Consider the following 26,153-nt stretch of genomic DNA (forward strand, 5'->3'; position numbering starts at 1 on the left):
GGGGATCGGCCAACTGATCTGCGGGGAGTACAGAAGGCATTTCAGGAGGAGAGAATTTCTTGGTAACAGAAGGGAAGGAGAGAGAAGATATTCCTCTTTTTTTCCTCTGAGCTATTCGTAAAAAAAAATAAAAAATAAAAAAGCTGGAGAAATGTTCCTTTCCTAGTATCAAGCAATAAATACACAGTGTGGACCACGTCCTCAGTGAAGGCTGCTCCACATGTTAAGTCATCAGAGGATCTTGTCCAAAGGCTCTGAGAAAAAAGACTGTAAATATTCACTACTCCTTCTTTCCTCCATCCATTGCCTTTCACATTAGGAGATCACAGACCCTCCAGGTATTTCCACAAGTATCAAATTCTGTTTCTTTTATTGCTTCCAGAGAACATGCCTTTATCATCGTTTGAGAGTTTGCTCCCCCTCAGTTACTCAGACCAGCAGCTCAGGCAATGAATGCTTCTGCAGTAATTACACACGGTCAGAAACTAACCAGGTTCATTCAACATTCCCTGAATCTCTTCCCAGATAAGATGCCTATGGATGCTCCCACTGACTACCAAGAAAGTGAAGGCATCACGAGTAGGCTGCTGTGATCAGCAGGGCCTTGCACTGCACGCGCCATGCGCTGCTCCTGAAATGGATAATACATGCTGGGATGGACAAAGGCTGCATCTTCTGACAAGCCTGGCCTTACCTAACAAAAAGTTGTAATCAACTACTTAGGATGGAACGCTGATGTTTAGAGAGCAACCTGATCAAGGAATACCTCCGTGTTGAAAAAAAGAGCCCCACTCCCTTGTGGCTAATAAGTTGCAGTCGTTCTTACTACTTACAGTTTGGGTATGAGAAAAAATGGCACCAGGGAAATGCCAATGAGGTTACACTGGTGGGAACGTGTGAGCGCGTAAGTTTGTCCTGCTCCCTGGCCCCTAGGCTACGTGTGTGTGTCTGCAGATGCCACTTTGCTGAAACTTTAAGGAAGACATCATCTTACCTGCTAGATGATATTTCAGCAGGGTTCTTGTATTTATCACTCTTTATTGCTCTGTAATGACATTTGACAGCCTTATCTGCTGCAACGTTACAAAACATCTTCAGGCCTAGCAGTTATTTCTGGACATGCATGTGTATGGATGCATTTATGCGTGTAAGTATGCACATATCCATGTGTACGTGTTTTCTGCTTAAACAGAAAACATTCAACAGAGTAAAATGGAACAATTTAACTTTTGTTGACATCAGCAGCCAGTCTGAAATCAAAATGCCAACACTATGACTGAAAGCAGGGGAGGACTCCTTAGTCTTAATCTAGTAAAGTGTCACGACTGTAGTTTAAAGCCACATCAAAGTGAAGAACGGGATTTACAAGATCATCGCTGCCACACAAGAACTTTTGCATAATGAACCGTCCCTTATTCAGAACTTGCAAGCAAAAAGCAGGGCAGATTTGTCAAGGCACCACTGATGCTGCTGTTGACTTTCCACTGCTGTGTAACCCACAGTGATCACAATGCAAAGAACCACCCGAAAATCCCATCTTGTCAAGCTGAGCTCAGAGCTTGAAATTGCATTGAATGTCTTCACTGTATAACCTCACCTTATCCCCCTGGCTGCCCAGAGTTTCTTACCCTTATCAAGCCGAGAGGTTTTTTGGTGTATTTTCAGCAAGGAGAATAAGTGAAAATGCTTGTGATTAAATTTTCATGGTGAAGAAGGGAAGACTCTTAGGATTCCACCTTCTTCTTTGAAATATTTTGTTCTCCGTTAATAAGTGAATATGCTTAAAGGTTAGGGGAATGTATGCACACCAAACCGGGTGGCCAGCCAGAGCTTGCTCTTCGTGGCGTGGAAGTAGTCCCTTGCTGTTTTAATCCCTTGTATAGGCTGAAAACACAGGTAATAACACAGTCCCCATGACTGCAAGCAAAGGGGTTTGTGTTTAGGCTGCAGCAGTGGCAGACACAGTGCAGAGAAGGGCATGTCGTGGAGAAACCCACCCCTCCGGCAGCAGTTCGGGGCCAGAAATGCTTCCAGACCAAGAAGCCCTTTGGAGTTCACACGATGCTCATGATGGCTGTTTTGCAGCTTCTCTCAGCAAAACTTCATCTGCTGCTCCAGCCCAATCACCAAAAGCGTAGCATTTCCTTTTTCTGTTCATGCCTTTTCTAAACCATTTCCATATCTGTGCAAGACCCTAATCTTCAAAGAAAGCCTTGATCAAGGAGAGAGTAACTTCGCACACAGCTGAGACATCGCAGTCTGGAAACAATCTCCAAGAGCAGCAGTGGCTGCCCTGTGGCAGCCAGCTGAGTAAAATGTTATTATAAACTCTGCATGGATCAGAGCTGTGAATTTATAATGGAGATGCTTCCAAAGCTTCAGTTATTATTTGCTTCAACAATAACATAAGGCAAATTTGTTCCCTTTAGTTAAAAGTACCTTGAGTAAAGGAAGACACGTGGCAAGCCCTCGGCTTCACTCTGCTGCATCTGGGTAGGAGATGGGCGTGAAGGAGGGGAATTACAGGCAAATGTTTCAGAGAAAAGAAAAGATGTGAAACGGGACCCTACCGGGCACAGCAGGGAGAGAAGTAAATGGGCTGTCCAGTCCCTGTGCTGCGTTTCTGCATCCCTGGTTTTGGACTTCCCAGAAAAGAGGCAAAAGAGGCTGCTCAGATCAGCCCCTGGGTGCTGCCCAGCCTGCCCCAGCAGAGCCTCTGCAGGGACTGGGTGCAGACTGTGGGCAAGGTTAACAAACAGGCCAGCACACATTAAAAAAATAAAGAATGGAGGAATATAAATTAGAGGCACATGAAAGAAATTGAGGAAATGCATGAGTCAAATTGTTTCAAGGCCGTGAATAGTGTTTAAATGGGAACTTTTACCATGCATCTTTTTTGAATGCGGTAGAAGTCCATGAGTCAGTGCTGGTGGGTGTATTGGGAATCTTTATGCTTCCTTTTATTTATTAAATGTTGGCCCTGCCTGTCAGGAAACCGTTTAGCAATAGGAACATTTGCACTTCAATTGAATAGAGATTCCACTGTTTTACCTTTTGCCCCTGAAATTTGTTTCTCTCTTGTAGCCTCCTATGATTTGATTTCTCTCCTGATAATACTGTATTTTAAACAGAGCAGGGAAGCCAGCTCCTGCTGATGTAAATCAGGATAGCTGTAGCAAAGTCAGTGTAACTATGGCGTTTTACACCAGTGAGGGTACGCCTTGCAGACTCAGCACTGAGGAGATGTTACGCTTCTAAATTCGTAAATTACAGCAAAGCACTTTTTAAGAAGCAGAGGTGTGATCCTGCATAACTCAAGCGTCCCTGGCAGATGATTAGTGACTTCCCTCATAATAATTAGTGGGATGGGTTAGAAATTATTATTATACTGCAGTTCAGTCAGTTGTGCCAGCAAAGGCTTTTCACTCCTTCTGGCTCTTAAGGCACATCACCTTTATGTGCATTTTGAAAGAGATCTGTGGCCACCCAACAAGTGTGCAAGCCTGCAGGCAACCTCCAGAGATCACAAGGCAAAAGGACGAGAGGTCCCACTGGAAGGGCCGCCTGAGCAGCAGGACCAGGCATGGTTCCTTGCAGCTCAACCTTTGCTTATAATCTCACTTATGAGGAAAAATGAAAAGCAATTCAGGCTCGTGGGTCCACCTAGACTGTCCTGGCTACTTAGTCAGCAGCTTTAAGTGCTAACAGAACCGTTAAGTACTGGTCCGGTTCCTCTGACCAGGCTCTGCCTGTTGCATTTATGGCAGCCCTCGGTGGATTTGTTCATCCAGTGCTAAACTAGCACCGGCAGCTTCTGTTCTGGAAAGCACAGAGCACTGGAGCAAAACACAACACAAATCCTCCCTGGTGTTTGCAATTTTTACTTTGTGGGTTTTTAACTATTTGGTCCTCCAAATACTGGAAGGCCAAATCCTCACTGGATTGAACCCGTTCAAAAGAACTGGGCTCAGAAGGAAATGAGATGAGGCAATGACTTTGATGTCATCCGCCGTCTAAATCTTGCAGCTTTCAGCCAGAAGGTAGAATTTGTTCTCCGCTTGGCTCAATTCTTGCTTATTTGTTTGTTTTAGGCAGTCGATTACGAGATGAACAGAGCTTTCATGCTGACAGTGATGGTATCAAACCAAGCTCCCCTGGCCAGTGGAATCCAGATGTCCTTCCAGTCGACAGCAGGAGTCACCATTTCAGTTACAGACGTCAACGAAGCACCGTATTTCCCAACAAACCACAAGCTGATCAGACTGGAGGAAGGAGTGCCCACAGGGACGGTCCTGACAACGTTTTCCGCTGTGGATCCTGATCGCTTCATGCAGCAAGCAGTAAGGTGGGAGACCAGGCAGCCACAGGAGCTTGCGTACACAGGGGGAATTTCAGTAGGAGCTGAAATCGAATTTATGAACTAACTGATGTGGTATCAGTTAAATGCCTTACAGGTACTTACAGCCCCAGTTGAGTGCTCGCAGAACACCCCACAAGCTGGTAAACACCCGATCCTCCCTCTAAGAGCCAGGCTCTGGTCCAGGAGGGCAGACAGAACGGGATCCTGTGTTACTGGATGGCAAAGGGGCAGTTCTCAGCTTCTAGTGAATTCAGTAACTAGCAGGGGTCCCTGTGTCGTTACAAAGACAGGGATCAGAGCTGCACTGTATGAAATGTTTTTTCTCTACCTTGTCATAAAATTGTTGACCTGTGTTGATTTTGCAGTTCCTAAACACAATATGGGAAAAGATAGCTTTGTTATTTCTGTTTTACAGAGGGGAAACTGAGGCACAGAAGGGGCTAGGGCTAGATTTCCACGTGCAATGACTGGGATTTTTCATTATGTCTGGTGTTGCTTATGGAGGGTTTAGCTTCAGCCTGGCTTTGAAAGCACAGTGTGAGCATACTATGTGACCACAGCAGAGGCCTCTTAAACCTACATCAGTTGTGACATTTTGTGTCAGGAAGAGTTTGAAATATTTCACCTGCCACAGCACTGCCTGGTCTAGAAAATGGTTGTTTATTCACTACCTCGTCTTGTTGTCTTTAGACAGGTATTGCGACTTCTAAGGAGAGAGACCCTCCTAACTAACAAGCCAGTTTTTCTTTTATTCTTGGAATACTGGCCTTTGAAGGGTCTTTATTTCCCTGATGCCCTTAGTAAGTCTGGTTCTTCGCAGGAGAGAGCAGTTCCTTTCTGGCTGAATGCTCCCCTGATCCGGAGGTGGTCGCTCTGTAAGCCCGAATGAGCATCCACCATTTCAGGGGAGAGGACTGGCTCTGCTGAGCCCTTCCTGGGATCGCACAGTGCCTGTGCAGGCTCTTGTAAGACTTGCTGTAAATACGAACAGCAAATTACTTGAGCTGATCTTTCCTAATGCTCCCAGGACACATGTTTTGTGAATCCAGGAGCGCTTTGTTTCCAAACAAAAGCACAGTCTCTCTTACCACCTTTTCATCAGGGCAGCCTGATGCCAAGGCTTTGCAAGAGGCAGCAGGATGCTGCTAGTGTCCCGTAGCTATCCAAAGGTACTTTGTTTTTCCTTCATCATTGGCACTGGTAAATTAGGAAAAAAAAGATACCCTAAAAGCTAAGCCTATGGATCCACGGTGAGCAGTTCTCAGAGAGCTGGTCCAGCTGTTATAGCCTTGCACACTGTTTTCAGAGCTGTGCTTCAAATAGTCTTTGATAAAGTAGAGTTTTTACAAATACAAGGTAAGGAAGCAGGAGCATCTCCAGTAAGGCACAGCTTGGCATGGCCAATGTCACACCTCAAGTTATCCTCATTAGCCACAGATGCATTCACAAAGCCAGCTTTGAAACAGGATCCCTGGTCATTTAGCAGTGAAAGGGCAAGAGACTTACAGCAATGATATTAAAAAGAAATGAAAACATCCCAAAGAGTCTAGCTCCATGAAATGTAATTTTTTCCTTTGGCAGGGGCTTGTGCAGCTGTGCTGTTGCTTTCCTGCTCACATGGATTCACGCATCTCAAGTTTCACCTTGAGTTTCAGCTTCAAATGGCCCATTTCTGGAAATGGTTACTCACCAGCAGCTGGAGGTTCTCCTGCTTGCATATCTAAAGACAAAAAAAATAATATCAAACTATCAGCAGGTCTGAGTTACTCATAAAATAAGCTCATCTTTTGTGTGCTTATTTCAGTGATTTATAGGATGGCCATTTATTAGCTTCCAGTTGAACCACAGGTGTCCATCTTAACTCAAGCCTTATAAAACAGAGGTAGAAATCCAAAGCAAGGAAGCAAATAGAAGCAAAAAAGTAAGCAAAATGAGAAAGGTAAACAGAATATGTTGGTCCAGAAAGTAGATCGTCTCTATGGGCAAGAATCACCAACATCCTCTCCATTCCCTGGTCCCACAAAAGGCTTCTCTTTGTGCTTTTGGACTTTGTTGATCCTGAGATCACTGATGTCAAATAAGGGCTCTGTTTTCATGCGTCTGTTCTTGCTCATAGCCCATGTCGCTGCCCATGGGGAGAGCTCTTACTAATGTGTCCCTTGGCCCTTCCAGCCATATCCTTGTTGCTGCTCTTTGCAAACCTCCCTTGTGCATAGCATCACCTCACCTGCTGTTTCAAAGCCGTATAAAATATTTCAGGAGAGACTTCACCCTTTGGTCCATGCCTTAATAGAGCTGTGAGTTCCCGTTATACTCCTGAGGATGTGATTCTGATATGAAGGAGTGGTGTGGCCAAAACAATATTTAACACATTTGAAAACTGCCATTCTTCCCACATGGTATTTCCCAACCTGTTGTTTATTTGTGAGCAGCAGAAAACAAGAATGTCCATGGATTTAGAGCACGAGCTATTTTAGGAAGAGCAATATAAGAGAAAGAGCAGGAATCTGTCCTCTAACTCAGGCAAACATATGCAGTGGTCATTGCAGACCCCGTTTCTTCTTGGCTGCAGAGTCCTCAGGCTACATCCACTCCCAGTAGGAGGAAGCTGGCATGTAAGTGGCACTTAGCAGAAAGGAAAACCTTTAAAATGAAAGAAATAGAAAAATTGAATAATTGTAGAGGTCAAAAACCAGATACTCAATTAGCATTTTGTTTGTCAACAAAACCAGTTATCTAAAGGTCCTTTGAATCATGGGTCAGGAGTCCAGAAAAACCTTATTTCAAGCAATATTAAGGATATGTCGGTGAAAAGACTGCCATGTATTTATTTCCTTTCTCTGTAGATACTCTAAGCTGTCAGATCCTGCAAACTGGCTGAACATTAATGCCACAAATGGTCAGATCACTACCGCTGCTGTCCTTGATCGAGAGTCAGACTACATTAAGAATAATGTCTACGAGGCCACATTCTTGGCGGCTGACAACGGTGAGCCCAGGCTTCACATTGTTCATGCTTCAATAAGACTCTAATGTGATGCATTAAGAGAAATGATGCCCTGACAGAGTTGTCAGTATAAGTTATCTTTTTCCCAGGTTTTTATGGTCAAAAATGTGAAAGTGGGAAGGGAAATTGCTGGAGTAAATTAAATGTGCACAGTATACAGAGAGTGTTATTAAGGGAAAGGGAGGGCAAATGGAAAATCGATTTGGGGAGTTCAGTGTAGTGGTGTAGCCTGAACTTAAAAAAATATCAAAGGGATGTGATCTCCAAGGGCTGTTGAACACACCGGTCCTAGTAATCGTCCCAAAGGCACTGATCAGAGCATTCAGGAAGCCTTCCATCGGGAAACCAGAAATAATTGCAGGGGATGGCAGGAGGGTATTAAAAATAAGCCAATTCATTGAACTGCTATGGCTTTCATGAAAGGTGTCTATCTGTCATCAGCTCTAGTCTCTCTCTGTCTGTTACCATTTCTGAAATGTCCAGCCATCATCAGAGCATCTGGATGCTGGTGTAGTTTATTATCAAAGTCACCGAGACCAATACAGATCTTCTCACGGAGAAGTTAAGGCTTGATCTTCTCTACTCATTAAAGATCACACAGCACTTCTGGCCAAATTAGCACTGTGAACCTCAGCGCTGGCCTCACTCAAGGACAAGCAGTCCACTGCTGCCGCAGCAGCTTCCCTGGGCAAACAGAAGGCCTTCTTCCCACTTTCCCACCCTCGCCTTTCCCCTCGGGGTGCTGGGTGCTCAAACCAAACCTGAGTTATGCTTCAGCAACAGAATTAAGTCTAGGCTTGGCTGTGGGCACCTAAGTGTGTTGTTCATACCCTGTAGGTGCTTTCAGGCTGGTTTCTGTGTTAGCTGTTGCCATCCCTCAGGCTGGCAGGTGCCGTGTCTGTTCTAAGTAGGTATGGGGATGCTTTCAGGGCTAACAAAATCTTGGTCGTTTGGGATTTTCCAGCTTCACTTCAGTCATTGCATCTTGAGTCACTGGGGCAAGGCAAAGTCATGGAAGAGTTTGGGTGCTAAGCAGCAGTACCAAGCAGCAAATTTTACTCCACCTTGGTGCTATCAGTGGTAGGGCTGGTGTGGTCCCATCCTAACCTTCCTCCCTGTGAAGGCAGCTGGGGCAGTGAAATCCAAAATAGCCCCACGAGTTCTGGCATCGTTTGTCTGCAAGATTCTCAGGGAAAAACAGATCAAATGAGTTGGCTGAGGCTATACACAAAAGCAGTGGTAGAGCTTGAACCCATCAAACTAATCCTCAGCATCGGACCTCGCAAAGCCAGGGCACTTAGTACAAGGTGATGTGGAGTTAACCCCTTTCCCTGGATTCGGTGCTAATGCATTTCAGCATCAGCACCTCCACATCCATCATTCCGCAGCTCAGAAAGTGAGGACCTAGATAAATCTCTTATTCTGAAAAATTAATCTATCACTGGTATATTGCAGCTGTTAAAATGCACATAAAGCAACACCTTATTTAAAATTCTGTCTGGAGTGCTTAGGATAACAGCAAAAGTTTCATCTAGACTAACAGACTCTTTTCACATTTCTCCCAAGTTCCAGCTTCTCCGGCATCATGTACTCATCAAAGAAAGGCTTTGGTTTGGGTGTTTTGGTGGGGATTTTTCTTTCTTTCTTGCAGCAGCAACATCTTGTTTCCTTAAGTTCTTTTTGCTATTTTCAGTATGTGATAAATAAGCAGTTTAGCCAAATACTCCCTGGAATACAGCAGTTAAGTGTAGAGGTAGCAGTGGTATGTTCCCTGTTTTAAAAAAAAAATACTCTCGTTACTATTTCAATCTTAATTCCAGGCAATGAACCAAGTTCTCCACTGAAGCCAGTAGCACTGTTCTAGTTTACTTCTCTTCGGCATAAAGTCCAAGGATCCTTTGTAATACATCAGTACCTGCTCTGTCCACACCTTTGCTCTCTCCACATAAGACAGCTGAAACTATATGAAATGTTACATGGTTTGCAATAATCGGACATTAAAATTTTGCTTGTTTTTTTTTATTATTATTATTTTATTATTTTTCCTGAGCCTGCCCCAGAGCTGCACTCAGGAACACGAAGAACCAAAAATACCCAGAACCTGAACACAGCAATACCCAGACACCCACACAAAACTGCATTTGTATGTGAAGAGATTGTAGGGTATTTCAGCCACATGCAAGTTAGTGTCTCTCAGGACTGCTAGTTTGCTTTCAACCTATCTCAGAAGCTGTGGATGTGTGGGGGCCTTGCATTCATCCCAGAAGATACTCTAGGTAACATGAAAATAGAGCAATCACTTTTCTTGGTCCCAGAAGTCTCTTTTCTTGTTCAGCCCCGGTATCCTGGTGAGCTGTCTGTCTCTCCAGAAACTTTCAAGGCTGATCAAAGACGTTGTTTTAGAGGGAGACCTACCCAGTGCTTACAAGATGAAAGGGTGAGATCAATGAGTGAAGAGCTAATGTAGGAATCATGAAAGAAGGATTTCCAGGGCTCCTTCAGCATTTTCAAGGCTCCTTTAAAAAAGGAAGCAGAAAGGAGAGGAATATAGGCAGGAAAGCCCATGGATGCAGAAGCAATGTTTGAAAGTCTAGTGAGGGGCTGGTTTGGGTAACTTTGTATCTGGCACTGGGACGAAGAGCCAGAGTTAAAAATACAAACTTAAAAAAGAATTGCTGAAGGAAAGCTGCCTGGGAAGGGAGGCAGTGGGCAAGCCTGAGCAGAGCTGCTGGATGTATGCATGGGGAGAAAATTTAAAAATACCACACCATTTCTGGAAAGGCTGTCCTTTCATGCCAGGGAGGGCATTACTTTGTGTAACTGGTCACCAGTCAGCCAAATGGGGGTCTTCACCAGCAAGAGATTGGAGGACCAAAATTGTTGTGCTGTGGCATCCCTGATGGTTAGGACAGATGTAGAGAGGCTGAAGAACTATATATTGGGACGTACTGTTGCTGCCATGGGTTAGTAGCAGCCCAACATGTTTGGTGATGGCTCACTCTGTAGGCTTTGAGCAAGGACCTTTCACTACAGCTAGGACTGACCATGGGACAGGCTGTAGAGCTGGACTTTCTTTGAAGCAGCATAGTAGTCTGCTAATCTACAAACTGGCTAGCCAGTGCCACAGTAAATGTTGACTAAAGGATTACACTATTTATTTTTTTCTTCCAAGCCCTCTTCTTCCTCCTTTTAGCTATTTTTTCAGATGTTTTTTTCCTCTTCAGAGCAGCAGTTACCAAAATTTACACTAACAGTCTGGCGTCACCTCCTTTTATTTTTAGAATTTGAGTAAAGACATTGCTGTAGGCTACAAATCTGCAGAGCTGAACCTCCACATTCTGCTGGAGCAAAAAACAGCACCATTAGGAGGCTTGGGGAAGTTTTAATAATGCCTCTTAAAGCAAGGGACCATGAAAGTGCAGCATGTCCCTAGTAAGGTCCAAGGAGGGAGGGAGAAAATCCTGATTTATCAAAATTGGAAGGCAGAGAGGGGGCTGGCCCATGGTGTTGTTGTACCCGCTGCTTCCCAGGTGATGGTCATCGGTTCTTGTTCGGCTCTGCCTCTCCCGCTCAGGTATACCCCCAGCCAGCGGCACTGGCACGCTGCAGATCTACCTAATCGACATCAACGATAACGCTCCTGAGCTCCTGCCAAAGGAGGCACAGATCTGTGAAAAGCCAAACCTGAATGTCATCAACATAACAGCCGCAGATGCTGACATCGATCCAAACGTTGGGCCCTTTGTCTTCGAGCTGCCAAGTGTGCCATCTGCGGTGAGGAAGAACTGGACCATAACACGGCTGAATGGTAAATGGGGCAGGCAATCCTGAGGACATTTGGACTCTGATTTGCTAATGAGGCCACGTGTGGTTTCAAACTTCCAAACTTTCCTACTTTTTTATCTGATTTTTATTTTTTAAAGCACATTATAGCTGACATTATAGACAAGATAGTTAATCAGAAATGATTTGTATCAGACCTGCAGCATAACTCTAAGAGCCTTGGCACTTGGCTTTTTTTAATGCAGTTCATAATTATGAACGGTTATCAGTACTGAACGGAGTATAAATCATCCATAATGGCCAAGGGGAAAAAAGCTATTATCAGTCTTCCTTATGTTCCAGTGTAATTGTCATAAGCCACAATCAGGATCAATGTTCATTTCTCTGACCATAATTGCATAAAGGCAGCCTTTTAATTTACCATGGAACCAGGAGGGCTAGGTAAGTGTGAAGATTACCAGTATGTGAAGGATTTTTATATTGCAGCATGCAACCACAATTGGCCCTAATTGCCTCTCTGATTGGTAGTTTCAGCAGAGGATTGAAAACATCCTGGAGCCTGAGGGCTGGTTTTGTCTTCAAAGCTGCTCCCTCTCGCTGAGGGCTGGCACCTTCTGCCAGGCTTGTGCCCTCGCAGTTTGGGGCTGAGCCCCCAGCTCTGGTGCTGCAATGGAAAGGAATACGAGGAGGATTATGTGGCTGAGCATGTTCTTCATGGGTTTTGGGCTTCCCAAAAGCCCCAGAGAGGGAGGGTGGGTGAGCAGAGAGCCTGCAGAGAGGCCAGGTGCAGGCCAGACCAGGGGACCACCACTCGTGCTTCATTTTTGGCATTTCCTCCCATTTTAAATGCATGCGGTTGGGTTTGCAAATGGCACCAAGGTATGTTAGTGTAGTGGTGGAGACACGCGTTATTTTACAAAGCACAGGCTGACTGCTGACCCGGGCGTTGGGGCAGATGTCTGAAGCTGCCCAGTCCAGGTGTGGTATTGGCAGCCTCTTCTTCAGGACTCCGTAGACTGCTCCGACAGAGGAGCGCTGCCCGCATGAGTATGGCTGCAGGGTTCCCGCAATGTCTGCCATCTGTCTGTCTGTCTGTCTTGGTTTCTCCAGGCGATTACGCCCAGCTCAGCTTACGAATCATGTACCTGGAAGCCGGTGTATACGACGTGCCGATCATTGTGACGGACTCGGGAAACCCCCCCCTGTACAACACATCCGTGATCAAAGTGAAGGTGTGCCCGTGTGATGAGAACGGCGACTGCACCACCATCGGGGCAGTAGCTGCAGCGGGACTGGGCACGGGAGCCATCATAGCCATCCTGATCTGCATCATTATTTTACTGAGTAAGTGCCGCAGGGGGTGACACTGCTGCAAAGTGTCACATTTCCCATCCTGTTCCCCTTGGTCCCATTATATGCTTTATTTTTCACAAGCTCCATGAAAAGGGCAGAACTGTGAGCTTTGTGCTGTGGGTGGGGATTCATTTATCTGCATTTGAACCTCCTTCAGTGCAGTGTCAGCAAAGCGAGAGCTAGAGCACGGACTGCGTGTGCCAGACTTCTCTTTCTAGGACTTCCAGGAGCTTTACAAACATTCTTTGCATCTGACAACATCCTGTAGGTGGTGATTGTGATACGATTCTCCACGTTCTGCAGAAAAAAAGTTGAATGACTTGTCCCCAGCCCTGTGGCAGAATGCCCCACAGATCTCAGGGCGCTGCCTGTCCCTGTCTGGCTGTGGATATACTGGTTCCCAGTTCCAGATGCACCACTTATGGGAGTCCAGCTGGTCCCTGCTGGAGCCAGTGCACAGCTGTGATTTTCCAGTTGTTCAATCCAAAGGGAAAAAAAGAATGGTAGTTATTCCCATTGCTTGTAAAATTGCAAGGGATTGGAGAATCGAGGTGGATTGTGAGCGTTTGCAGAGGAAAGATCTCCCCGGTTTGTGGGGAGCACTCAAGGGCTGGGGGTGCTGTCAGCCAAGGCAGAGGCACAGCCCTCCCGATTGCCCAGCAATGCTATTAGTCCCGGGCTTTCATGAGCATTGCCAATAACCATTTGTGCGCACATTTAAAAATAAAAATGATATCATTATAACTTCAAGCAGGAGTTGGCACAGTAGGGATAGATAAAAATGAGCGCTGAAATGAACAATGAGGTAAATATTCATCAAGAAACACAGGATGAAACCATGGGACTCCCATTAAAGCTAATGGGAGTTATGGTGTTAAATCACATTTAATTTTTACCCCCAATGTGTTTAAACAGAGAACAGACAGAGCAACGTATGCTACAAATGTCACCTAATGCAGATACGATATGGTACATTAAGAGAATGGGTCATCTCTGGGCAAACATCCACCCTCCTGGGCCAGCGATGGAACACACAGTCATATAATTGATTTACCCTACCAGTCTGGAGAGGGAGCAGCAAAGCTGGTGCCTGTGGCTGTGCAGTCCCCCACTCCTCGTCCAGCCCATCCGAGCAGGTGCAGACATCCCAGTGCACAGTTCTGATGCACGCTTTCTGCCCTTCCTTGGATGTGGGGTCCCAGCAGCGAAATGTTTGAGGCTGTCCCCTCACCATGCACGTTTGTTGTGAATGCAGGCACCTGCAGTTGCACGCCTAGAAAAAGGAGTGGCATTCATCAGTTCCCAACACATTTTCTACAGCAGGGCATGCAGGCATGCTTCAGCCTATGCACTGATGCTCTGCAGGCTTCACCACCCCATGGAAGATCAGTTCCTAACTCTGCATTCATGGAAGATGAGGGCATGGGAAAAGTTTGCACCACAAGTCCCAGAGGCGATAAAACACAGGACTTCTTTTTGCTTCTCTCGTTTAAATCCAGTCCTAAAATATGATTTAAGCAGTTGAAAATCCTATTGACTGAAATTAACATCAGCTGAAGGACGTTTGATTTAAGAGATTCCTCTTTTCATTCGCAGATACATTATCCCTTTTTAAATTATGGGTTTTATTACAAAAGCTTATTTTTACATTCATTGTAATTCTAATTGACTTTTTTTTATCTTCAAGAGCTGCAAAGCACTGTATCAGTGATGAAAAATGTAATTTGCGATGAGCGGAGTTTTTCAGCTACATCCTTCTAGTGTTTTGCCTCCTTTGTATCTATTTTATATCGTGACCTCTGAACAAAAGCCTGCAAAAAGGCAGATAGTTTTTTTTGTGCTATTTGTCCATTTTAGAGTCAGCAGGTCAAAGTTTGATGGCTTTAAAAGAAAGGAGCAGCAAGGGGACAGATCTGAGGTTGCTCAGGTGAAGGAAGTTTCTGCCTTTACCTTTGCTCAAAGGTTTTTTCTTCTTCTTAATACCTGATGTATTAGCTGCACGAATAACGCATTTAGGAGAAGAGCAATGCAATAAAAAATTGTGAAGGGTGAAGACAATAGATTTCAAGAAAAACTACATGCAGAGTGAAAATGGGTCTAACAGCAGTAATAGCACTTCCCATTCTGCAGAGTGAATAAAAGGAAGGAGAGTGCACTACATCCGCTATTGACACTTTCAAGGTCTTGGTTTTTTTCAAGGTAGCTGTAAAGGCGTTAATGGCACAGTTTTTTCCACAAGTGCATGAAAAAGTAGCATTTGAAAAAAAGAAAGGAAAAAAAAACTGGTAACCATTATAATATTGTCTTTGTGGGCTAGGCAGGTATCTTGTTGTGAGAGACTTGAAAAGGAAAGACGAGAAAAGGACTTCAATAGTCTGCTAAATAGCTGAGGTTTTATATTGCAGATAAGAGTTACATTTTCTTTCCTTTTCTTTTTTGTCTCTTGAATAGGTCTAGGATAAGCATTAAAGAAATGCTGAACTATCTGAAAACAATTCTGTTAGCTAGCAGGCAAGGATGGCAGCCAGTTGGCACACAATGGCGGTAATTAGCTGTCCAGTCCTCTTCTGCTCTCTTCAGTGAATTCCTGTTGGGTATAAACACTTCGGTGCTGGGAGGAAAAACTCGGATCCACCTAACCCACCTGCCCCTGTGGCGGGGGCCACCAGCTGGGCTGCCCGCCTGAGCCCCCACGGTCCAGGAGGCCTCGAGCTACTCTCCTCTGCTCGCCCTCCGTGCTCCAGGAGGAAGCAAAGGGAAACAAAATATGGGATGGTAGAAAAACAGCAGCTACTTGTTCTCCTCATGCAGCTAAAAGCACAGTGATGGTCTGGGATCTTCCATCCTACTTGGGTTTCCTTGTGTTGGCTGCATTGATTTGGCATGGTTAAGGTTAACCCTGGTGAGATGAAGCCAAGCCACCCATTCCCACCTGCACTGTCCATCTGTCTCTCCCTTCTTGTGCTGATTGCCACCATCACAGCTCAGATGGAGAACGGAGGGGAAAGCAGACACCAGGAGGTGTAGCTGCATTTTTTGTTGCATGTCTTGCAGCTACTGAGGATGAGGATGAAAGCTAGAGTCTCAACAAGTTCTTGAAGAAGACAAGGTCTGGTTGCTTTACGTTAGTGGGAAGTTAAGTTCCCAAAGCAACTTACTTGGAGAAAGTCTTACAGAGCCCACAGCCTCTGGGCCGTGGCCATATGAAGAAGGTGGTTACGGAGCAGGGAGTCAGATCCCTTTGGGTAAAGCTGTTTAAGCTGGGAAAACTTACTCATGATGCAAGAACTCTTCATTTCTCTCTGTTAGTGTACTGAGAGATTAGCCAGGGCCTGGCATGCAAATGCTGATGGCTGAAGAGGTTTGCTGTGTGTTACCAGATTTGCTCTCCCTTCTGCAAAGCTGAAAGGGTTTCCCGTGATCATAGATCTGCTTTGCAAGTCGATGGTCAAATGCATATGCTCCTGTCCTGGCTAATATGATTTTAGAAGTTTAGAAAGCCACCCTCATTTACCAAAGAAAAAGTGAGTATAAATTGAATTACACGACCCAGTGTTACCCAGCCTCCCCAAATCAGTCTTCCTTAGCAAACCACAGACAGCTCAGCAGGACGTCTGCCAAGGCCAGGGCCCACAACCTGAGCTGACATCAGTGTGCACGCAGGCAAGACCACCACCAAAGGTGTTGTTCATTTGCCTGTACCTGTTTGCTTCTCAGCAGCTCTGCAACTCTTTTTCCTTTGTTTTTATTTTATGCTTCTTGTAGAAAACTCAGGATTTAGATCAAATGTCTTCAGGAAGCTGCTGTTTTCACACTTGCCATTTGCTTTTCCTTTGCTTTTCCTTTGATTGTGTGTTTTACTTCAGCTCAATCAGCATTCGTGATGGAGCTTAAAGAACTGTTTGGAGTAGAGGCCTGTCATAGTATTTACAGCTCTCACTGATCTCTCCCTTACAAATTAGAACATGCAAGAGGATAACATTTTTTTCCTCTTACTAGCAGTCAGTGAAGTTTCTCCCCCAAACTCGTCGTGGCCTGCAATCTACACTGTAAGTTGTGCCATATGCAGTTCATTCAACATTTGTTCAGCACACGCTGACGTGTGCAGAGGATTCTTGCATGGGAAATTATTCAAAACATCATTACCCTTTAATGTCAGTGTATGCTTTGTCTTCATAAAATGGGGCTTCTACTCCAGAAGGGGTATTTATTTCCTCTCCTGGTGGCTGCATAAACCCGGAGGATGTGCCCCTCAGCTAGCAGCCAGCCTCCTCCATAGCAGAAGAGCGCAGGCAAGGTGTTAGGAGGTGCCACCACGCTCTGACCCATGCAGCCTGGGACATCCCAGCTCACCCAGCTCCTTCACTCTTACAGCCATGGTGCTGCTGTTCGTGGTGTGGATGAAACGCCGGGAGAAGGAGCGCCACACCAAGCAGCTCCTGATCGACCCCGAGGATGACGTGAGGGACAACATCCTGAAGTATGACGAAGAGGGAGGTGGAGAAGAAGATCAGGTGAGAAGGTCTTGGTCAGAATAGCTGTGCAATCTCTACTTTCAAAAAAAGGCAGAAACCACATTATTTTCACTAGTGTATTTGCAAAGGGCTGTGTCCCCCCTTGTTTATGCCCAGGCAGCTTTATTGGCTTCCCCAGCATGACATGGGCATCGATGAGAGCCACCTTAGGTCCAGGGCTTTCAGCTTGTTTCTGGGACACGCTCCTGTGCAAGCAGGACCGTGCCAGGAGCATGGTGCCACATGGATTTTGCTATCCCCAGCCCAGCTTCCTGGGGATGGATTATAAATCAATCCATAGACAGTCATGTTCGAACAATATTTCTGCTGTTTTCGTCATTAAAGTCATGTATTTTCCCATACCCCTTCAGAGATCTCATGAAAACCAACTACCAGCTACCGCCCACCCCAGACCTGTGGCTGGAGGCACTTGACTTGGTGTGCTTGAGCATAAAGGTTTTTTTGACTTCCCCTGTATTTTCTTAATTGTCCCTGGTGTGCCTGTAATTTCTTTTAATTTCTGGACATAGTTTGTGAGAAATGTCTAAATACATTTGGGGATTTTCTTTCTCATCACAGAGCTTATAATGGCAAAGCTTTGCTGGGGGACAGAGCCATCAGCCACATCTGCCCGAACACGTCAGCTCTTCTGCAGCGGCTTCTTATTACAGACAGCGCTGCTGATGTGGCATGTGGACATCCCTGGCCTGCACTCTGGGGATGTGCTGTCCCTCTGCTAAGGATGTATTTTCTTGGCTAAAATTCCAAAGTTTGGCCTCTCGTGTTTAGGTCACTGTTTTTTTCTTTTATTCCTACCTAACAGAAGAGCCCAGGACACTCTCAAATATTTTGTTCATGCAAACGATGTGTCTCTGCATCATGTCACAGCTTTTTGCTTGCTGAAATGGACCATGTAGTGGTCAGGGCTGGTGTCCGGGAGTCCTGAGGTCAGTGGCTGGCACTGACCAAGCCACCGCAGCACGTCCTGCCCTGGAGGTCCCCCCAGCATCCAAAAGCAAGCGAGGGAGCGTAGCAAGAGCCACCGCAGGGATCCGAGGCAGGGACTTCGCCCAAAATTTGTGAAGTTCTTATTCAACAGAAAAATCCTTGCAATTAGCATTTCTTTTTTCTTGTCACTGACAAGATATTTATAAATATTGCTCCTGGAGATTCAATCATCCCCATCCGAGCACAAGAACAGTTTTACCAGGAGAACAAAGTACTGTTATAAACATTCAAACTCGCTGAAGTATCTGGTTTCAGGCAAATACACTGTAGGCTTAAATATTTTAGAAAGGATTCGTTAAAAATAACAGCAGAGGAAAAGCAGCAAAACACCATTACCTACATGAATACATTTTTAATGGAATATTACCTGGTTCTCATTCCCTGATAGAAACCTATTCTGCTGGGATTTTTCACAAGCAGAAAGAACATAATTACTTTAAAAGGCCTACATGCATAAATGCAGTACACATTTTAATGTTTTTACTTCTGTACAAATGTAATTGCAATAATATGTCTACCAACACTATGTATTTACATTATATTATGTATTTCATCCAAAATTTATGCACATATCTAGGCACATGCAAACCAAAGCTAATTTTTTATCCCAAAGATTTGGACACTGTGTTAAATATTCAAAAGGTATTTAAATATTTGATTTAACTTATGTTTTAAGATACAGTCTTATGAAGTCAATTTTATGAGCTACTCAGAGGTCAGGTTCATCTGTAATTTAGATAGAGATGCTACGTACCCAGGAACAAGATTTGGCATCGAACTTGAGCTGAGAAAAGATTAGCCCCCTCAACTTCTTTGTATGTTGATGCGATGTCAGGAGCGTAGGTGATCTGAATGAAAAGCCCTTGGTTTCACTTCGTGCATTTCCATTTGTCACAGGATTACGATTTAAGCCAGCTCCAGCAGCCAGAGACCATGGATCACGTGCTGAACAAGGCACCTGGAGTCAGAAGGGTGGATGAGAGGCCTATTGGTGCTGAACCGCAGTATCCTATAAGACCAGTAATCCCCCATCCCGGGGATATTGGTGACTTTATAAATGAGGTATGTTCTTGAGGGTGTCCTGTGTCACATCTTAAAAGCTTGAGCAGCCAGCTAGCATCAGCTGTGCAACATTTTCCTGGCTGCTTTATGGACCAAGTGATGCTATTCGTCCCACGAGAAGTCTGATCAGAGCACAGGGAACGATTACGATGAGCAAAGGAAGCAGGACTTGGCCAAAGAAAGGCTCCAAGCCTATAAAAGCCAAAGTGCACACAAAAACCCCGAGATTTCTGGCTTGTGGATATCAAAAACAGCACACTTTTCAGCATCCAGGCAGTATAACCTGCTCCTGCTCTCCCTTTGATTGCTCTGAGTGCTGCAGTTGCTGTCAGTAAATACACTGCCTGGATGGGGACAGAGAAGGAATTTCCTTGCTGTGTGGCCGGACAGCCGGGTGGTTTGCCTAAAGCCAGAGGTGCTTTTTGTGGCTCTGGACTTGCAATTATTTCATCAGTCTGCATATTTTCTATTTGGTCTAAAACCTCAAAGAGTTTGCAGAGCACAGAGATTCATCACAGATCAGAGAGGGTTTCTTTATTTTACGTTAGACTACTGTTCCTTTATCTACTTGTACAAATATCTATCAATTTAGCATCTCACCTCATTTTTAGTATTAAAATGAGTGATTGAGTGGTTACAAGCCAATCAATGCATTATTTCCTCTGAGACAAAAACCACCATCCATTCTGCAAGTCAGAAAAATAAATGTTATAGCGATTTACTTCTATTATTATATCAATTTCCTGCTGTGCTTTTTCTCATTTTCCTCCCTAAAATTCCTTCTTCCTTTGTTCCTGCCCATCCTTCACACTCACATTCACGCACATACGTGCACTTGAAGGCTCGCTCTCGTGCATGCTCTGGCTGCTGTTCACTGCAGTAAGACGGACTCCGTCTCCCCACGCTGAGGCTGGAGTTTCTGGACGTGTGAGCGCAGATCAGGTTTCTTTATTGCAGGTCTATTCCACGCAGCTTTTCCCAGCGCTGGGCTGCAGCAAAGCAATTCTTTCTCTCCGTATCCCGAGGCCATTTCTGGTGCTGGCCCAGACTGCTGCCCACACCACACTCACTTAGCACAAGCTGGAGCAGTGATGCTTTTCAGCCCCTCCAGGACCTCTTGCCCAGGGTTTCACACCCTACATCTCTGCTGGATGCAGAGCAGAGGGCGCATTGTGCCCCCATTTGCTCGGAGCCCCAGGACCCTCATGCAGCAACCACCCTCCTTTAGCTTTGCTGCAGGCATCCCAACCCTCCCAGCACCCTTCCCCAGCCGTGAAACCCCACGGCGGGCACTAACACCGTCTGTTTGCCACCCCAAGGGCCTGCGTGCGGCAGACAACGACCCCACGGCCCCCCCCTACGATTCCCTGCTGGTCTTCGACTACGAGGGCAGCGGCTCCACTGCCGGCTCCGTCAGCTCCCTCAACTCCTCCAGCTCCGGGGACCAGGACTACGATTACCTTAACGACTGGGGCCCCAGGTTCAAGAAACTGGCGGACATGTACGGGGGAGGCGAGGAGGATTGAACTGACCTCACTTATTTAAAAAAAAAAAAAGAGAGAAGAAGAAGAAGAAAATAAAAACAATTAAAAACAAACCCACAGATGACAACGTTAACGAAAAGAGCCGATGCAGAAGCAAGAACTGTACAGATGTGGCAGCTTTTTTAATTAATATCCCCTGCTGACTGTATTGTTATTTTTAGTGGTGATTTAGGAGGTTTCTTTTTTTTTTTCCTTTTTCTTTTCAATTTTTTTTTTAGAATATTGAGCTGTCTCGCATGAACACTTGTCTCTGCTGCAGGTTTTTTTGTTGTTGTTTTTGTTTTTTTTTAATGTCAGCTGGGATATTGCTCGTTTATCTGCTTTATGACTAAAGAGAGTGAAAGGCACTCTGTCTTAACTTGAATTTCTTAGAACAGAAGCACTGTTTTTAAAATATATATATATATATTTGAAAGTGCCTTTTGGTGCATGTATCAGATTCCCTTCAATCTCAGGAGTGATGAAAACAAACATACAACCATCCTGGGCAGCACTCCCTGTGACCCTAAGCCAGTTCTAGCTGGGAAGGAGTTAACAAAAAGGAACTGTGGAGATTGTTTCTTTTTTGCCTTTTTTTTTTTTTTTAAGGGGGTGACTCACTCTGGGGTGGAGAGGATGGGGGGTGGGAGGGGGAGATGTTTTGAGTGGAAATCTTAACAGCCATCTTTAAGCCTCAGCAGGTGGTGAACTAGTCATCATGTTGTATATAATTCAGTGTTATCAGATGCAAAATACCGACTAGGGGGCTCTGCTGTAACCTGGTCACACTCAATGTAGCTGCATAGAACTATAGCATTGATAAAGCCTTTGGTTATTGCCACAGAACTCTCCAACAGCCCTTGCCTAAACCCTACAAGTAAATCGTGAAATGACCAAAGGCCCATTTGTTTGTTTTTATGCTATCGGCGTGTTTTGGCTCCCACGAGTGGTGTAAATACCGGCTGGGTTACGTGGTGCTGTCCCACGTCTCTGGTGGTGCCCGTCGGCACGAAGCCAATGCTGTTGCCTCTCGCGCGTCACTGCCCCGTTGCGGGCTGGGGCACGCGAGGGGCCGGAGCCGGCAATCAGCACTTTTGCCATCCGTAAGTATGGAGCTAGCCTAGAATGACATTAATGCCTTGGAGCATCAGTAGCCAAAGCTCAACAGCATCATGTAACTCAGCTAATGTGTGTCCTTTATATTCGATGGGTAGGCGCTGCTATCTGTAGTAAATGTTTTTTTTGGAGAAGAAGTGCAACGAGGGCCTGTTAAGTATCTTGTGGTTAATATGCTCAAGCATTGCCAAGCAAGCAAGAGGTTTTGCAGCATCCAGGCATAATTCAACATCAGTATTATAAATGGTAGCATACTACCTAGTTTATATGTAGGGTCAGTTTAACCAATAACAAATAGTTATTAGCTTTTTTTATTACATTTTTCCTTTACTGATTTGGACTAGTGGGTTTCTGTCTAATGTTTGTAAAATGATTTAGACTGCATGGATGTGTAATATAAACCACATTTAATGGATTATGAGCCACTTAATTAATGTGCTATGAAATCTTGGATTACCTGTGTTTTATATTCTGCAGACGATTTTGCAGTGGGTTCGCTAAAAATTGTAAAAGTGCTTAGATATATTTTCATTTAAATCCAAGAATGTGCACAGTACTGGAAGGTGATTATCCAGGGGATAATCATGCTTTTTTGATATCTTGATTAATTCTCAAGTTGAATGCTAAGAGTTAAACGGGGGGGCGGGGGGGAGCGAGAGCGTGCACGCGAGAGAGCGCGAGAATGAGAAGAAGAGAGCTTGCGGTAACGAGTGGACGTTGTTTCAGAGGGTATACTAGGCTGCAAGATCGTCTCTATAGATTTTTGAAATGCTCCTAGTGCATTTTATATTTCACTGTATCATATTTTCTATAAAATGCAGTTTCTGTAAATTAACGAGCATTTGAAATGTGTCTTGTATGAAGTGGAATGTGGTAAAAGTCTGCCCAAGGGGACTCAAAACGTTACCAGTATGTTATTAATTACCGAAGATGCGATCTTTCTTTTTCTCTTGGTCGGTCAGTTAGCCGCCCGGTCACTTTGTCCTTCCACTGCCCAGAGAGCAAACACACACTCAGACAAGTTTCTGGAGGAGCCCCGGGGGCGATGGATGGCTCAGACCCGGCAGACCCGGGAGCAGTGGCCGCAGCCAGGCGAGGACACAGCTGCGAGCAGCACGCGCCCCATCCCCATGAAGGTTTCTATTGAACCTTCTATTGAAGGTTTCTATGAAGGTATCTAAAACCCTTTGCAGGTTTCTATTCCAGAGCTGGGTGCCCAGTTGTCTCATGTAACCACCATGAAGGTCTTGGCCTGCTTCTGCCGTGAGCCTTTTCCTCCTCCTGGCTGCCCTCCTCTCCCCCAGCCTCCAGCAGGCCTGGCAGCTCCCGGCCTCCAGCTGCTGGGCTCCCCCTGAGCCTCTGGTCTCCCCTTCCTGCTGCCTCGGGCCTTTCCCTTGTCTGCAGGCCGGCACCAACTGGGGTGTGCACCTCCTCTGAAGCCACCCGGACACAGCAGCAGCATAATAAATAATAATTCCCCAGTCACGGCCGTGCTCTGTGCCCATCGCTGTAACCTCACCACCAGGTGAAGGAGGCGGATGGAGGCCGGGAGGAGCCGATGGCGCCCGCTTCCCGCAGTGCTGCTGGCCTGGATGCCAAGCTGTGCGGGCACCTGGCTATACCAGCAGGAGCTGAACGTGGGCTCCAGAGCACCTGGTGCTTGATGCCTGGCGTGCTGTTGGCCGGGGCGATGGCCTACAGGTCGTGGTGTGTGCCCAGGGGCCGTACCCAGGGCTGCAGGGGGCAGCCGCCCCCCTAGCATGGCAAATAGGAGCAGCTCCCTCCCTGGCCAGGAGGGAGACGCTGTCAGACTTCAGCTTGTCTAAACAGTTCAGGATTTTAAGAACATTTTATGCAACCTAAGTCAAACAAAACTGTCAGAGTGATTAAAAATAAATCAGCCTGCTTCCATTGGAAACTTTTCTTAAAAAATCAGCGGATATTTTTCTGCAGCATTTGCAATCCAGCCACTCCAACCCCATAAGCCTATAAATCAAACCAACTAGTTCATTATCTTTTGACCCAGTTTTGCTCAGTGTCCCTCCATAGGATGACCTCCTCCTGCTCCTCCTCCTCCTCCTCCCCGCACCCTCCACCACTCACCTTTGCAGTCCCACAAGCATGGCTGCAGGGTCTGGCCCCTTTCCTCGCAGTGGAACAGGCAGAAGGTAAGCAAGCAGCACATCGAGCAATGAAAATAGATCACTTTTTTGCAAAGCTTTTTGCTTGTTAATATTAATTACACTTTATAACCAGCTAAGATAATGCAGTACACATCAATCTGAGGGGTCCCATGGAAGAAGTGGCATTGCTATTCATGGCTGGAGGTGACTGCAGCTTACCAGGAGCCGAGGTGGGGAAACACCAACTTTCCCTAAACTTACAGGTTTTTCTTACAGGCCACACAGGGTTATTCTCTGATTAAATAAATCAAAGCATTGACTTCAAGAAACTATTGAAATAAGCGGTGCCCACACATTGGAGCCCCCACTTTTTGCCCACCTGGAGACGATGGGGGAAAGAGCACTGCTTTCAGACAGATGGAGGTGAGCCCACCCTCAAAATAGCATTTTTACACCCAATTTCCCACCCGTACCTCACACCACTGTCGGGAGCCAGTACCGCGGCTCTCAGCAGTGTCTAGGGGATGTGGACAGGGATGGGGACAGGGACAGTGATGCCTCATGTGGCTCCCACCTCCTCGGCATGAAGCTTGCCCATCTCTGAGCCAGGACCATCCATGCCCTAGGTCCCCGCTGTGCCCGCAGTCACCTGGGGCACAGCCCCGGTCTGATCATTACGCAGCCTGTAGAAAGGGAGAAGCATCCGTCACGGAAATGCTTTGCAAGGCAACAAGGAAATTCAGCAGGTAATTAATGACAGTAAATAGGCAAGTCTGTTATCGGTGTCCTACGTGCTACTCATAGTTATGCTTATAGTTTTGCATTTTCCTGTTTGTTTGTTTTTTTCCTGTTTTTTTGCTGGACCAGGCGATGCCATTGATGGTTGTAAGGGGGTGGCGGGGAGCTCACATCCATGCAGCAGGCACCTGAGCCTCTGTGGATGGGCTTTTGGGGACGCTCGGGTCCGAATTCACCCTCCAGCAGTAAGTGGGCTGTAGGAGGTGGCTGTGTCACCTGCACCCACTTTGCATAGGGTCAACGTCCAGGCGTTGGAGAACTGTAGCGGGCAGGGTAGGCAGGGTCTGTACAACACAATATGCCAAGATTGTGACTTTGTTTAGTCTCAAGAAACATATTAAGGTAAAATATGGGACTTTTATTTGTGATGTCTTTTGAAGCTCTTCATTGTAAGTGTGAAAAAATGGGGGGAATGCTGTGTAACGATGAACATGATGTTTAAAACAGCAGCTAGACAACGTAGGTGTCTCCCACGCAAAGTTAACTCAGTTTCATGGGGAAAAAATCAAAGTTATCTCAAGTACACACAAACCCCATGCCCAACTGCTCACCATGATGTGTACATAATGTAGTTAGTGCTTGAAGCTACAAATCAAATAGGTGAAAAAACCAACGATGACATATAGATGTATAATTGGAGCACTTTCTTTTAATTATGATTTTGCATGTTTCCTTTAACGATGGAGAAGCTGTGTAGCAGCCCGCATGACTGTGGTTGTTCTCGAGGAAGACTTCTGCTGTTCTGCTGTATTCACGCTGAAGCGCAAAAGCAGTTTGCGTCCGTTAACCGAGTTCAAAAACCATTTTTTGTAACCGTCAACAGCACAAATATTTTGTATTGTTGTTTGTACCATTTTTGTACCAAAATCAAAAGAGGGAAAAAAAAATAGGGAAGAAAGTAAATGTTTTCAATGTGTTTTTAGTGCCACTGCAATCTTGGTTTCCAAACTGAGTAACAGCTTTGCTGATTTATTGTGTATCAAAGCTGAACTGGCGCACTGGCGCCTGGCTCCAGTGTAATAAAAATAAAGTCCCCCTTTTGAATAGTCTCACTTGCTTTTTTTTTTTTTTTTTTCAATTCCATTTCACTTTTCCCCACGCCCACCCAATTGCATTTGCTGATGACAGACTTCCTCTTGCAGTGAGGCAATAAAGAGGGGCCTGGCTGCAGGTTTGGGTCCATGTGCATGGGCATCAATGGTATTTTCGGAGTCCCCGGGTGCTTCTGCACTTGTCTGGGGGCTGGGAAGTTTGCACTCCTTAAAGCAAGGAGCGTGGCTTGCCCACAGGGCAGTCATTTCAGTGAGGACAGTGCCTGCAATGGTGGGCTGCGGGTCGCACGATGCTGCACACCTCTGAGCCTGTTTGGGAGCACAGGTGGTGGTGATTTCCTTTGACACCAGGTGTTTGCATTTTAGCACTTCGACATCACATTAAGGGGTTGGGACAAGTGGCCTCTGCCTGCCCTGTCCGTACTCCACCATTTTCCCCATTTCATCACCCCGG

General features: G+C 45.7%; 1 protein-coding gene and 1 long non-coding RNA gene across 7 annotated transcripts in view; one reads left to right on the forward strand and one right to left on the reverse strand.

Annotated features, from left to right (window-relative positions):
* CDH4 (cadherin 4) overlaps nt 1-21,202 on the forward strand; it is a 657,011-nt gene extending 635,809 nt beyond the window's left edge. For 3 of the 6 annotated variants that reach the window (XM_040575636.1, XM_040575639.1, XM_040575640.1), the window contains 7 exons: nt 4,092-4,345; nt 7,207-7,349; nt 10,942-11,175; nt 12,261-12,494; nt 16,878-17,017; nt 18,923-19,087; nt 20,407-21,196. In XM_040575636.1, coding sequence (XP_040431570.1) covers nt 4,092-4,345; nt 7,207-7,349; nt 10,942-11,175; nt 12,261-12,494; nt 16,878-17,017; nt 18,923-19,087; nt 20,407-20,613 — 1,377 coding nt within the window. In that variant the 3' untranslated portion in view covers nt 20,614-21,196. Of the gene's footprint in view, nt 1-4,091; nt 4,346-7,206; nt 7,350-10,941; nt 11,176-12,260; nt 12,495-16,877; nt 17,018-18,922; nt 19,088-20,406 lie in introns of all 6 variants that reach the window. The other 3 variants (XM_040575638.1, XM_040575637.1, XM_040575641.1) reach the window with 3 other exon arrangements.
* LOC121078934 lies at nt 20,780-25,690 on the reverse strand. Its single transcript, XR_005824799.1, has 2 exons — nt 22,911-25,690; nt 20,780-22,866 (listed from the first exon to the last, which is right to left on the reverse strand). It is a non-coding gene; the product is annotated as an uncharacterized LOC121078934 (long non-coding RNA).
* Nucleotides 25,691-26,153: the final 463 nt, after the last annotated feature.

This window comes from Cygnus olor, chromosome 16 (assembly GCF_009769625.2).
Source record: "Cygnus olor isolate bCygOlo1 chromosome 16, bCygOlo1.pri.v2, whole genome shotgun sequence".
Classification (NCBI taxonomy): domain Eukaryota; kingdom Metazoa; phylum Chordata; class Aves; order Anseriformes; family Anatidae; genus Cygnus; species Cygnus olor.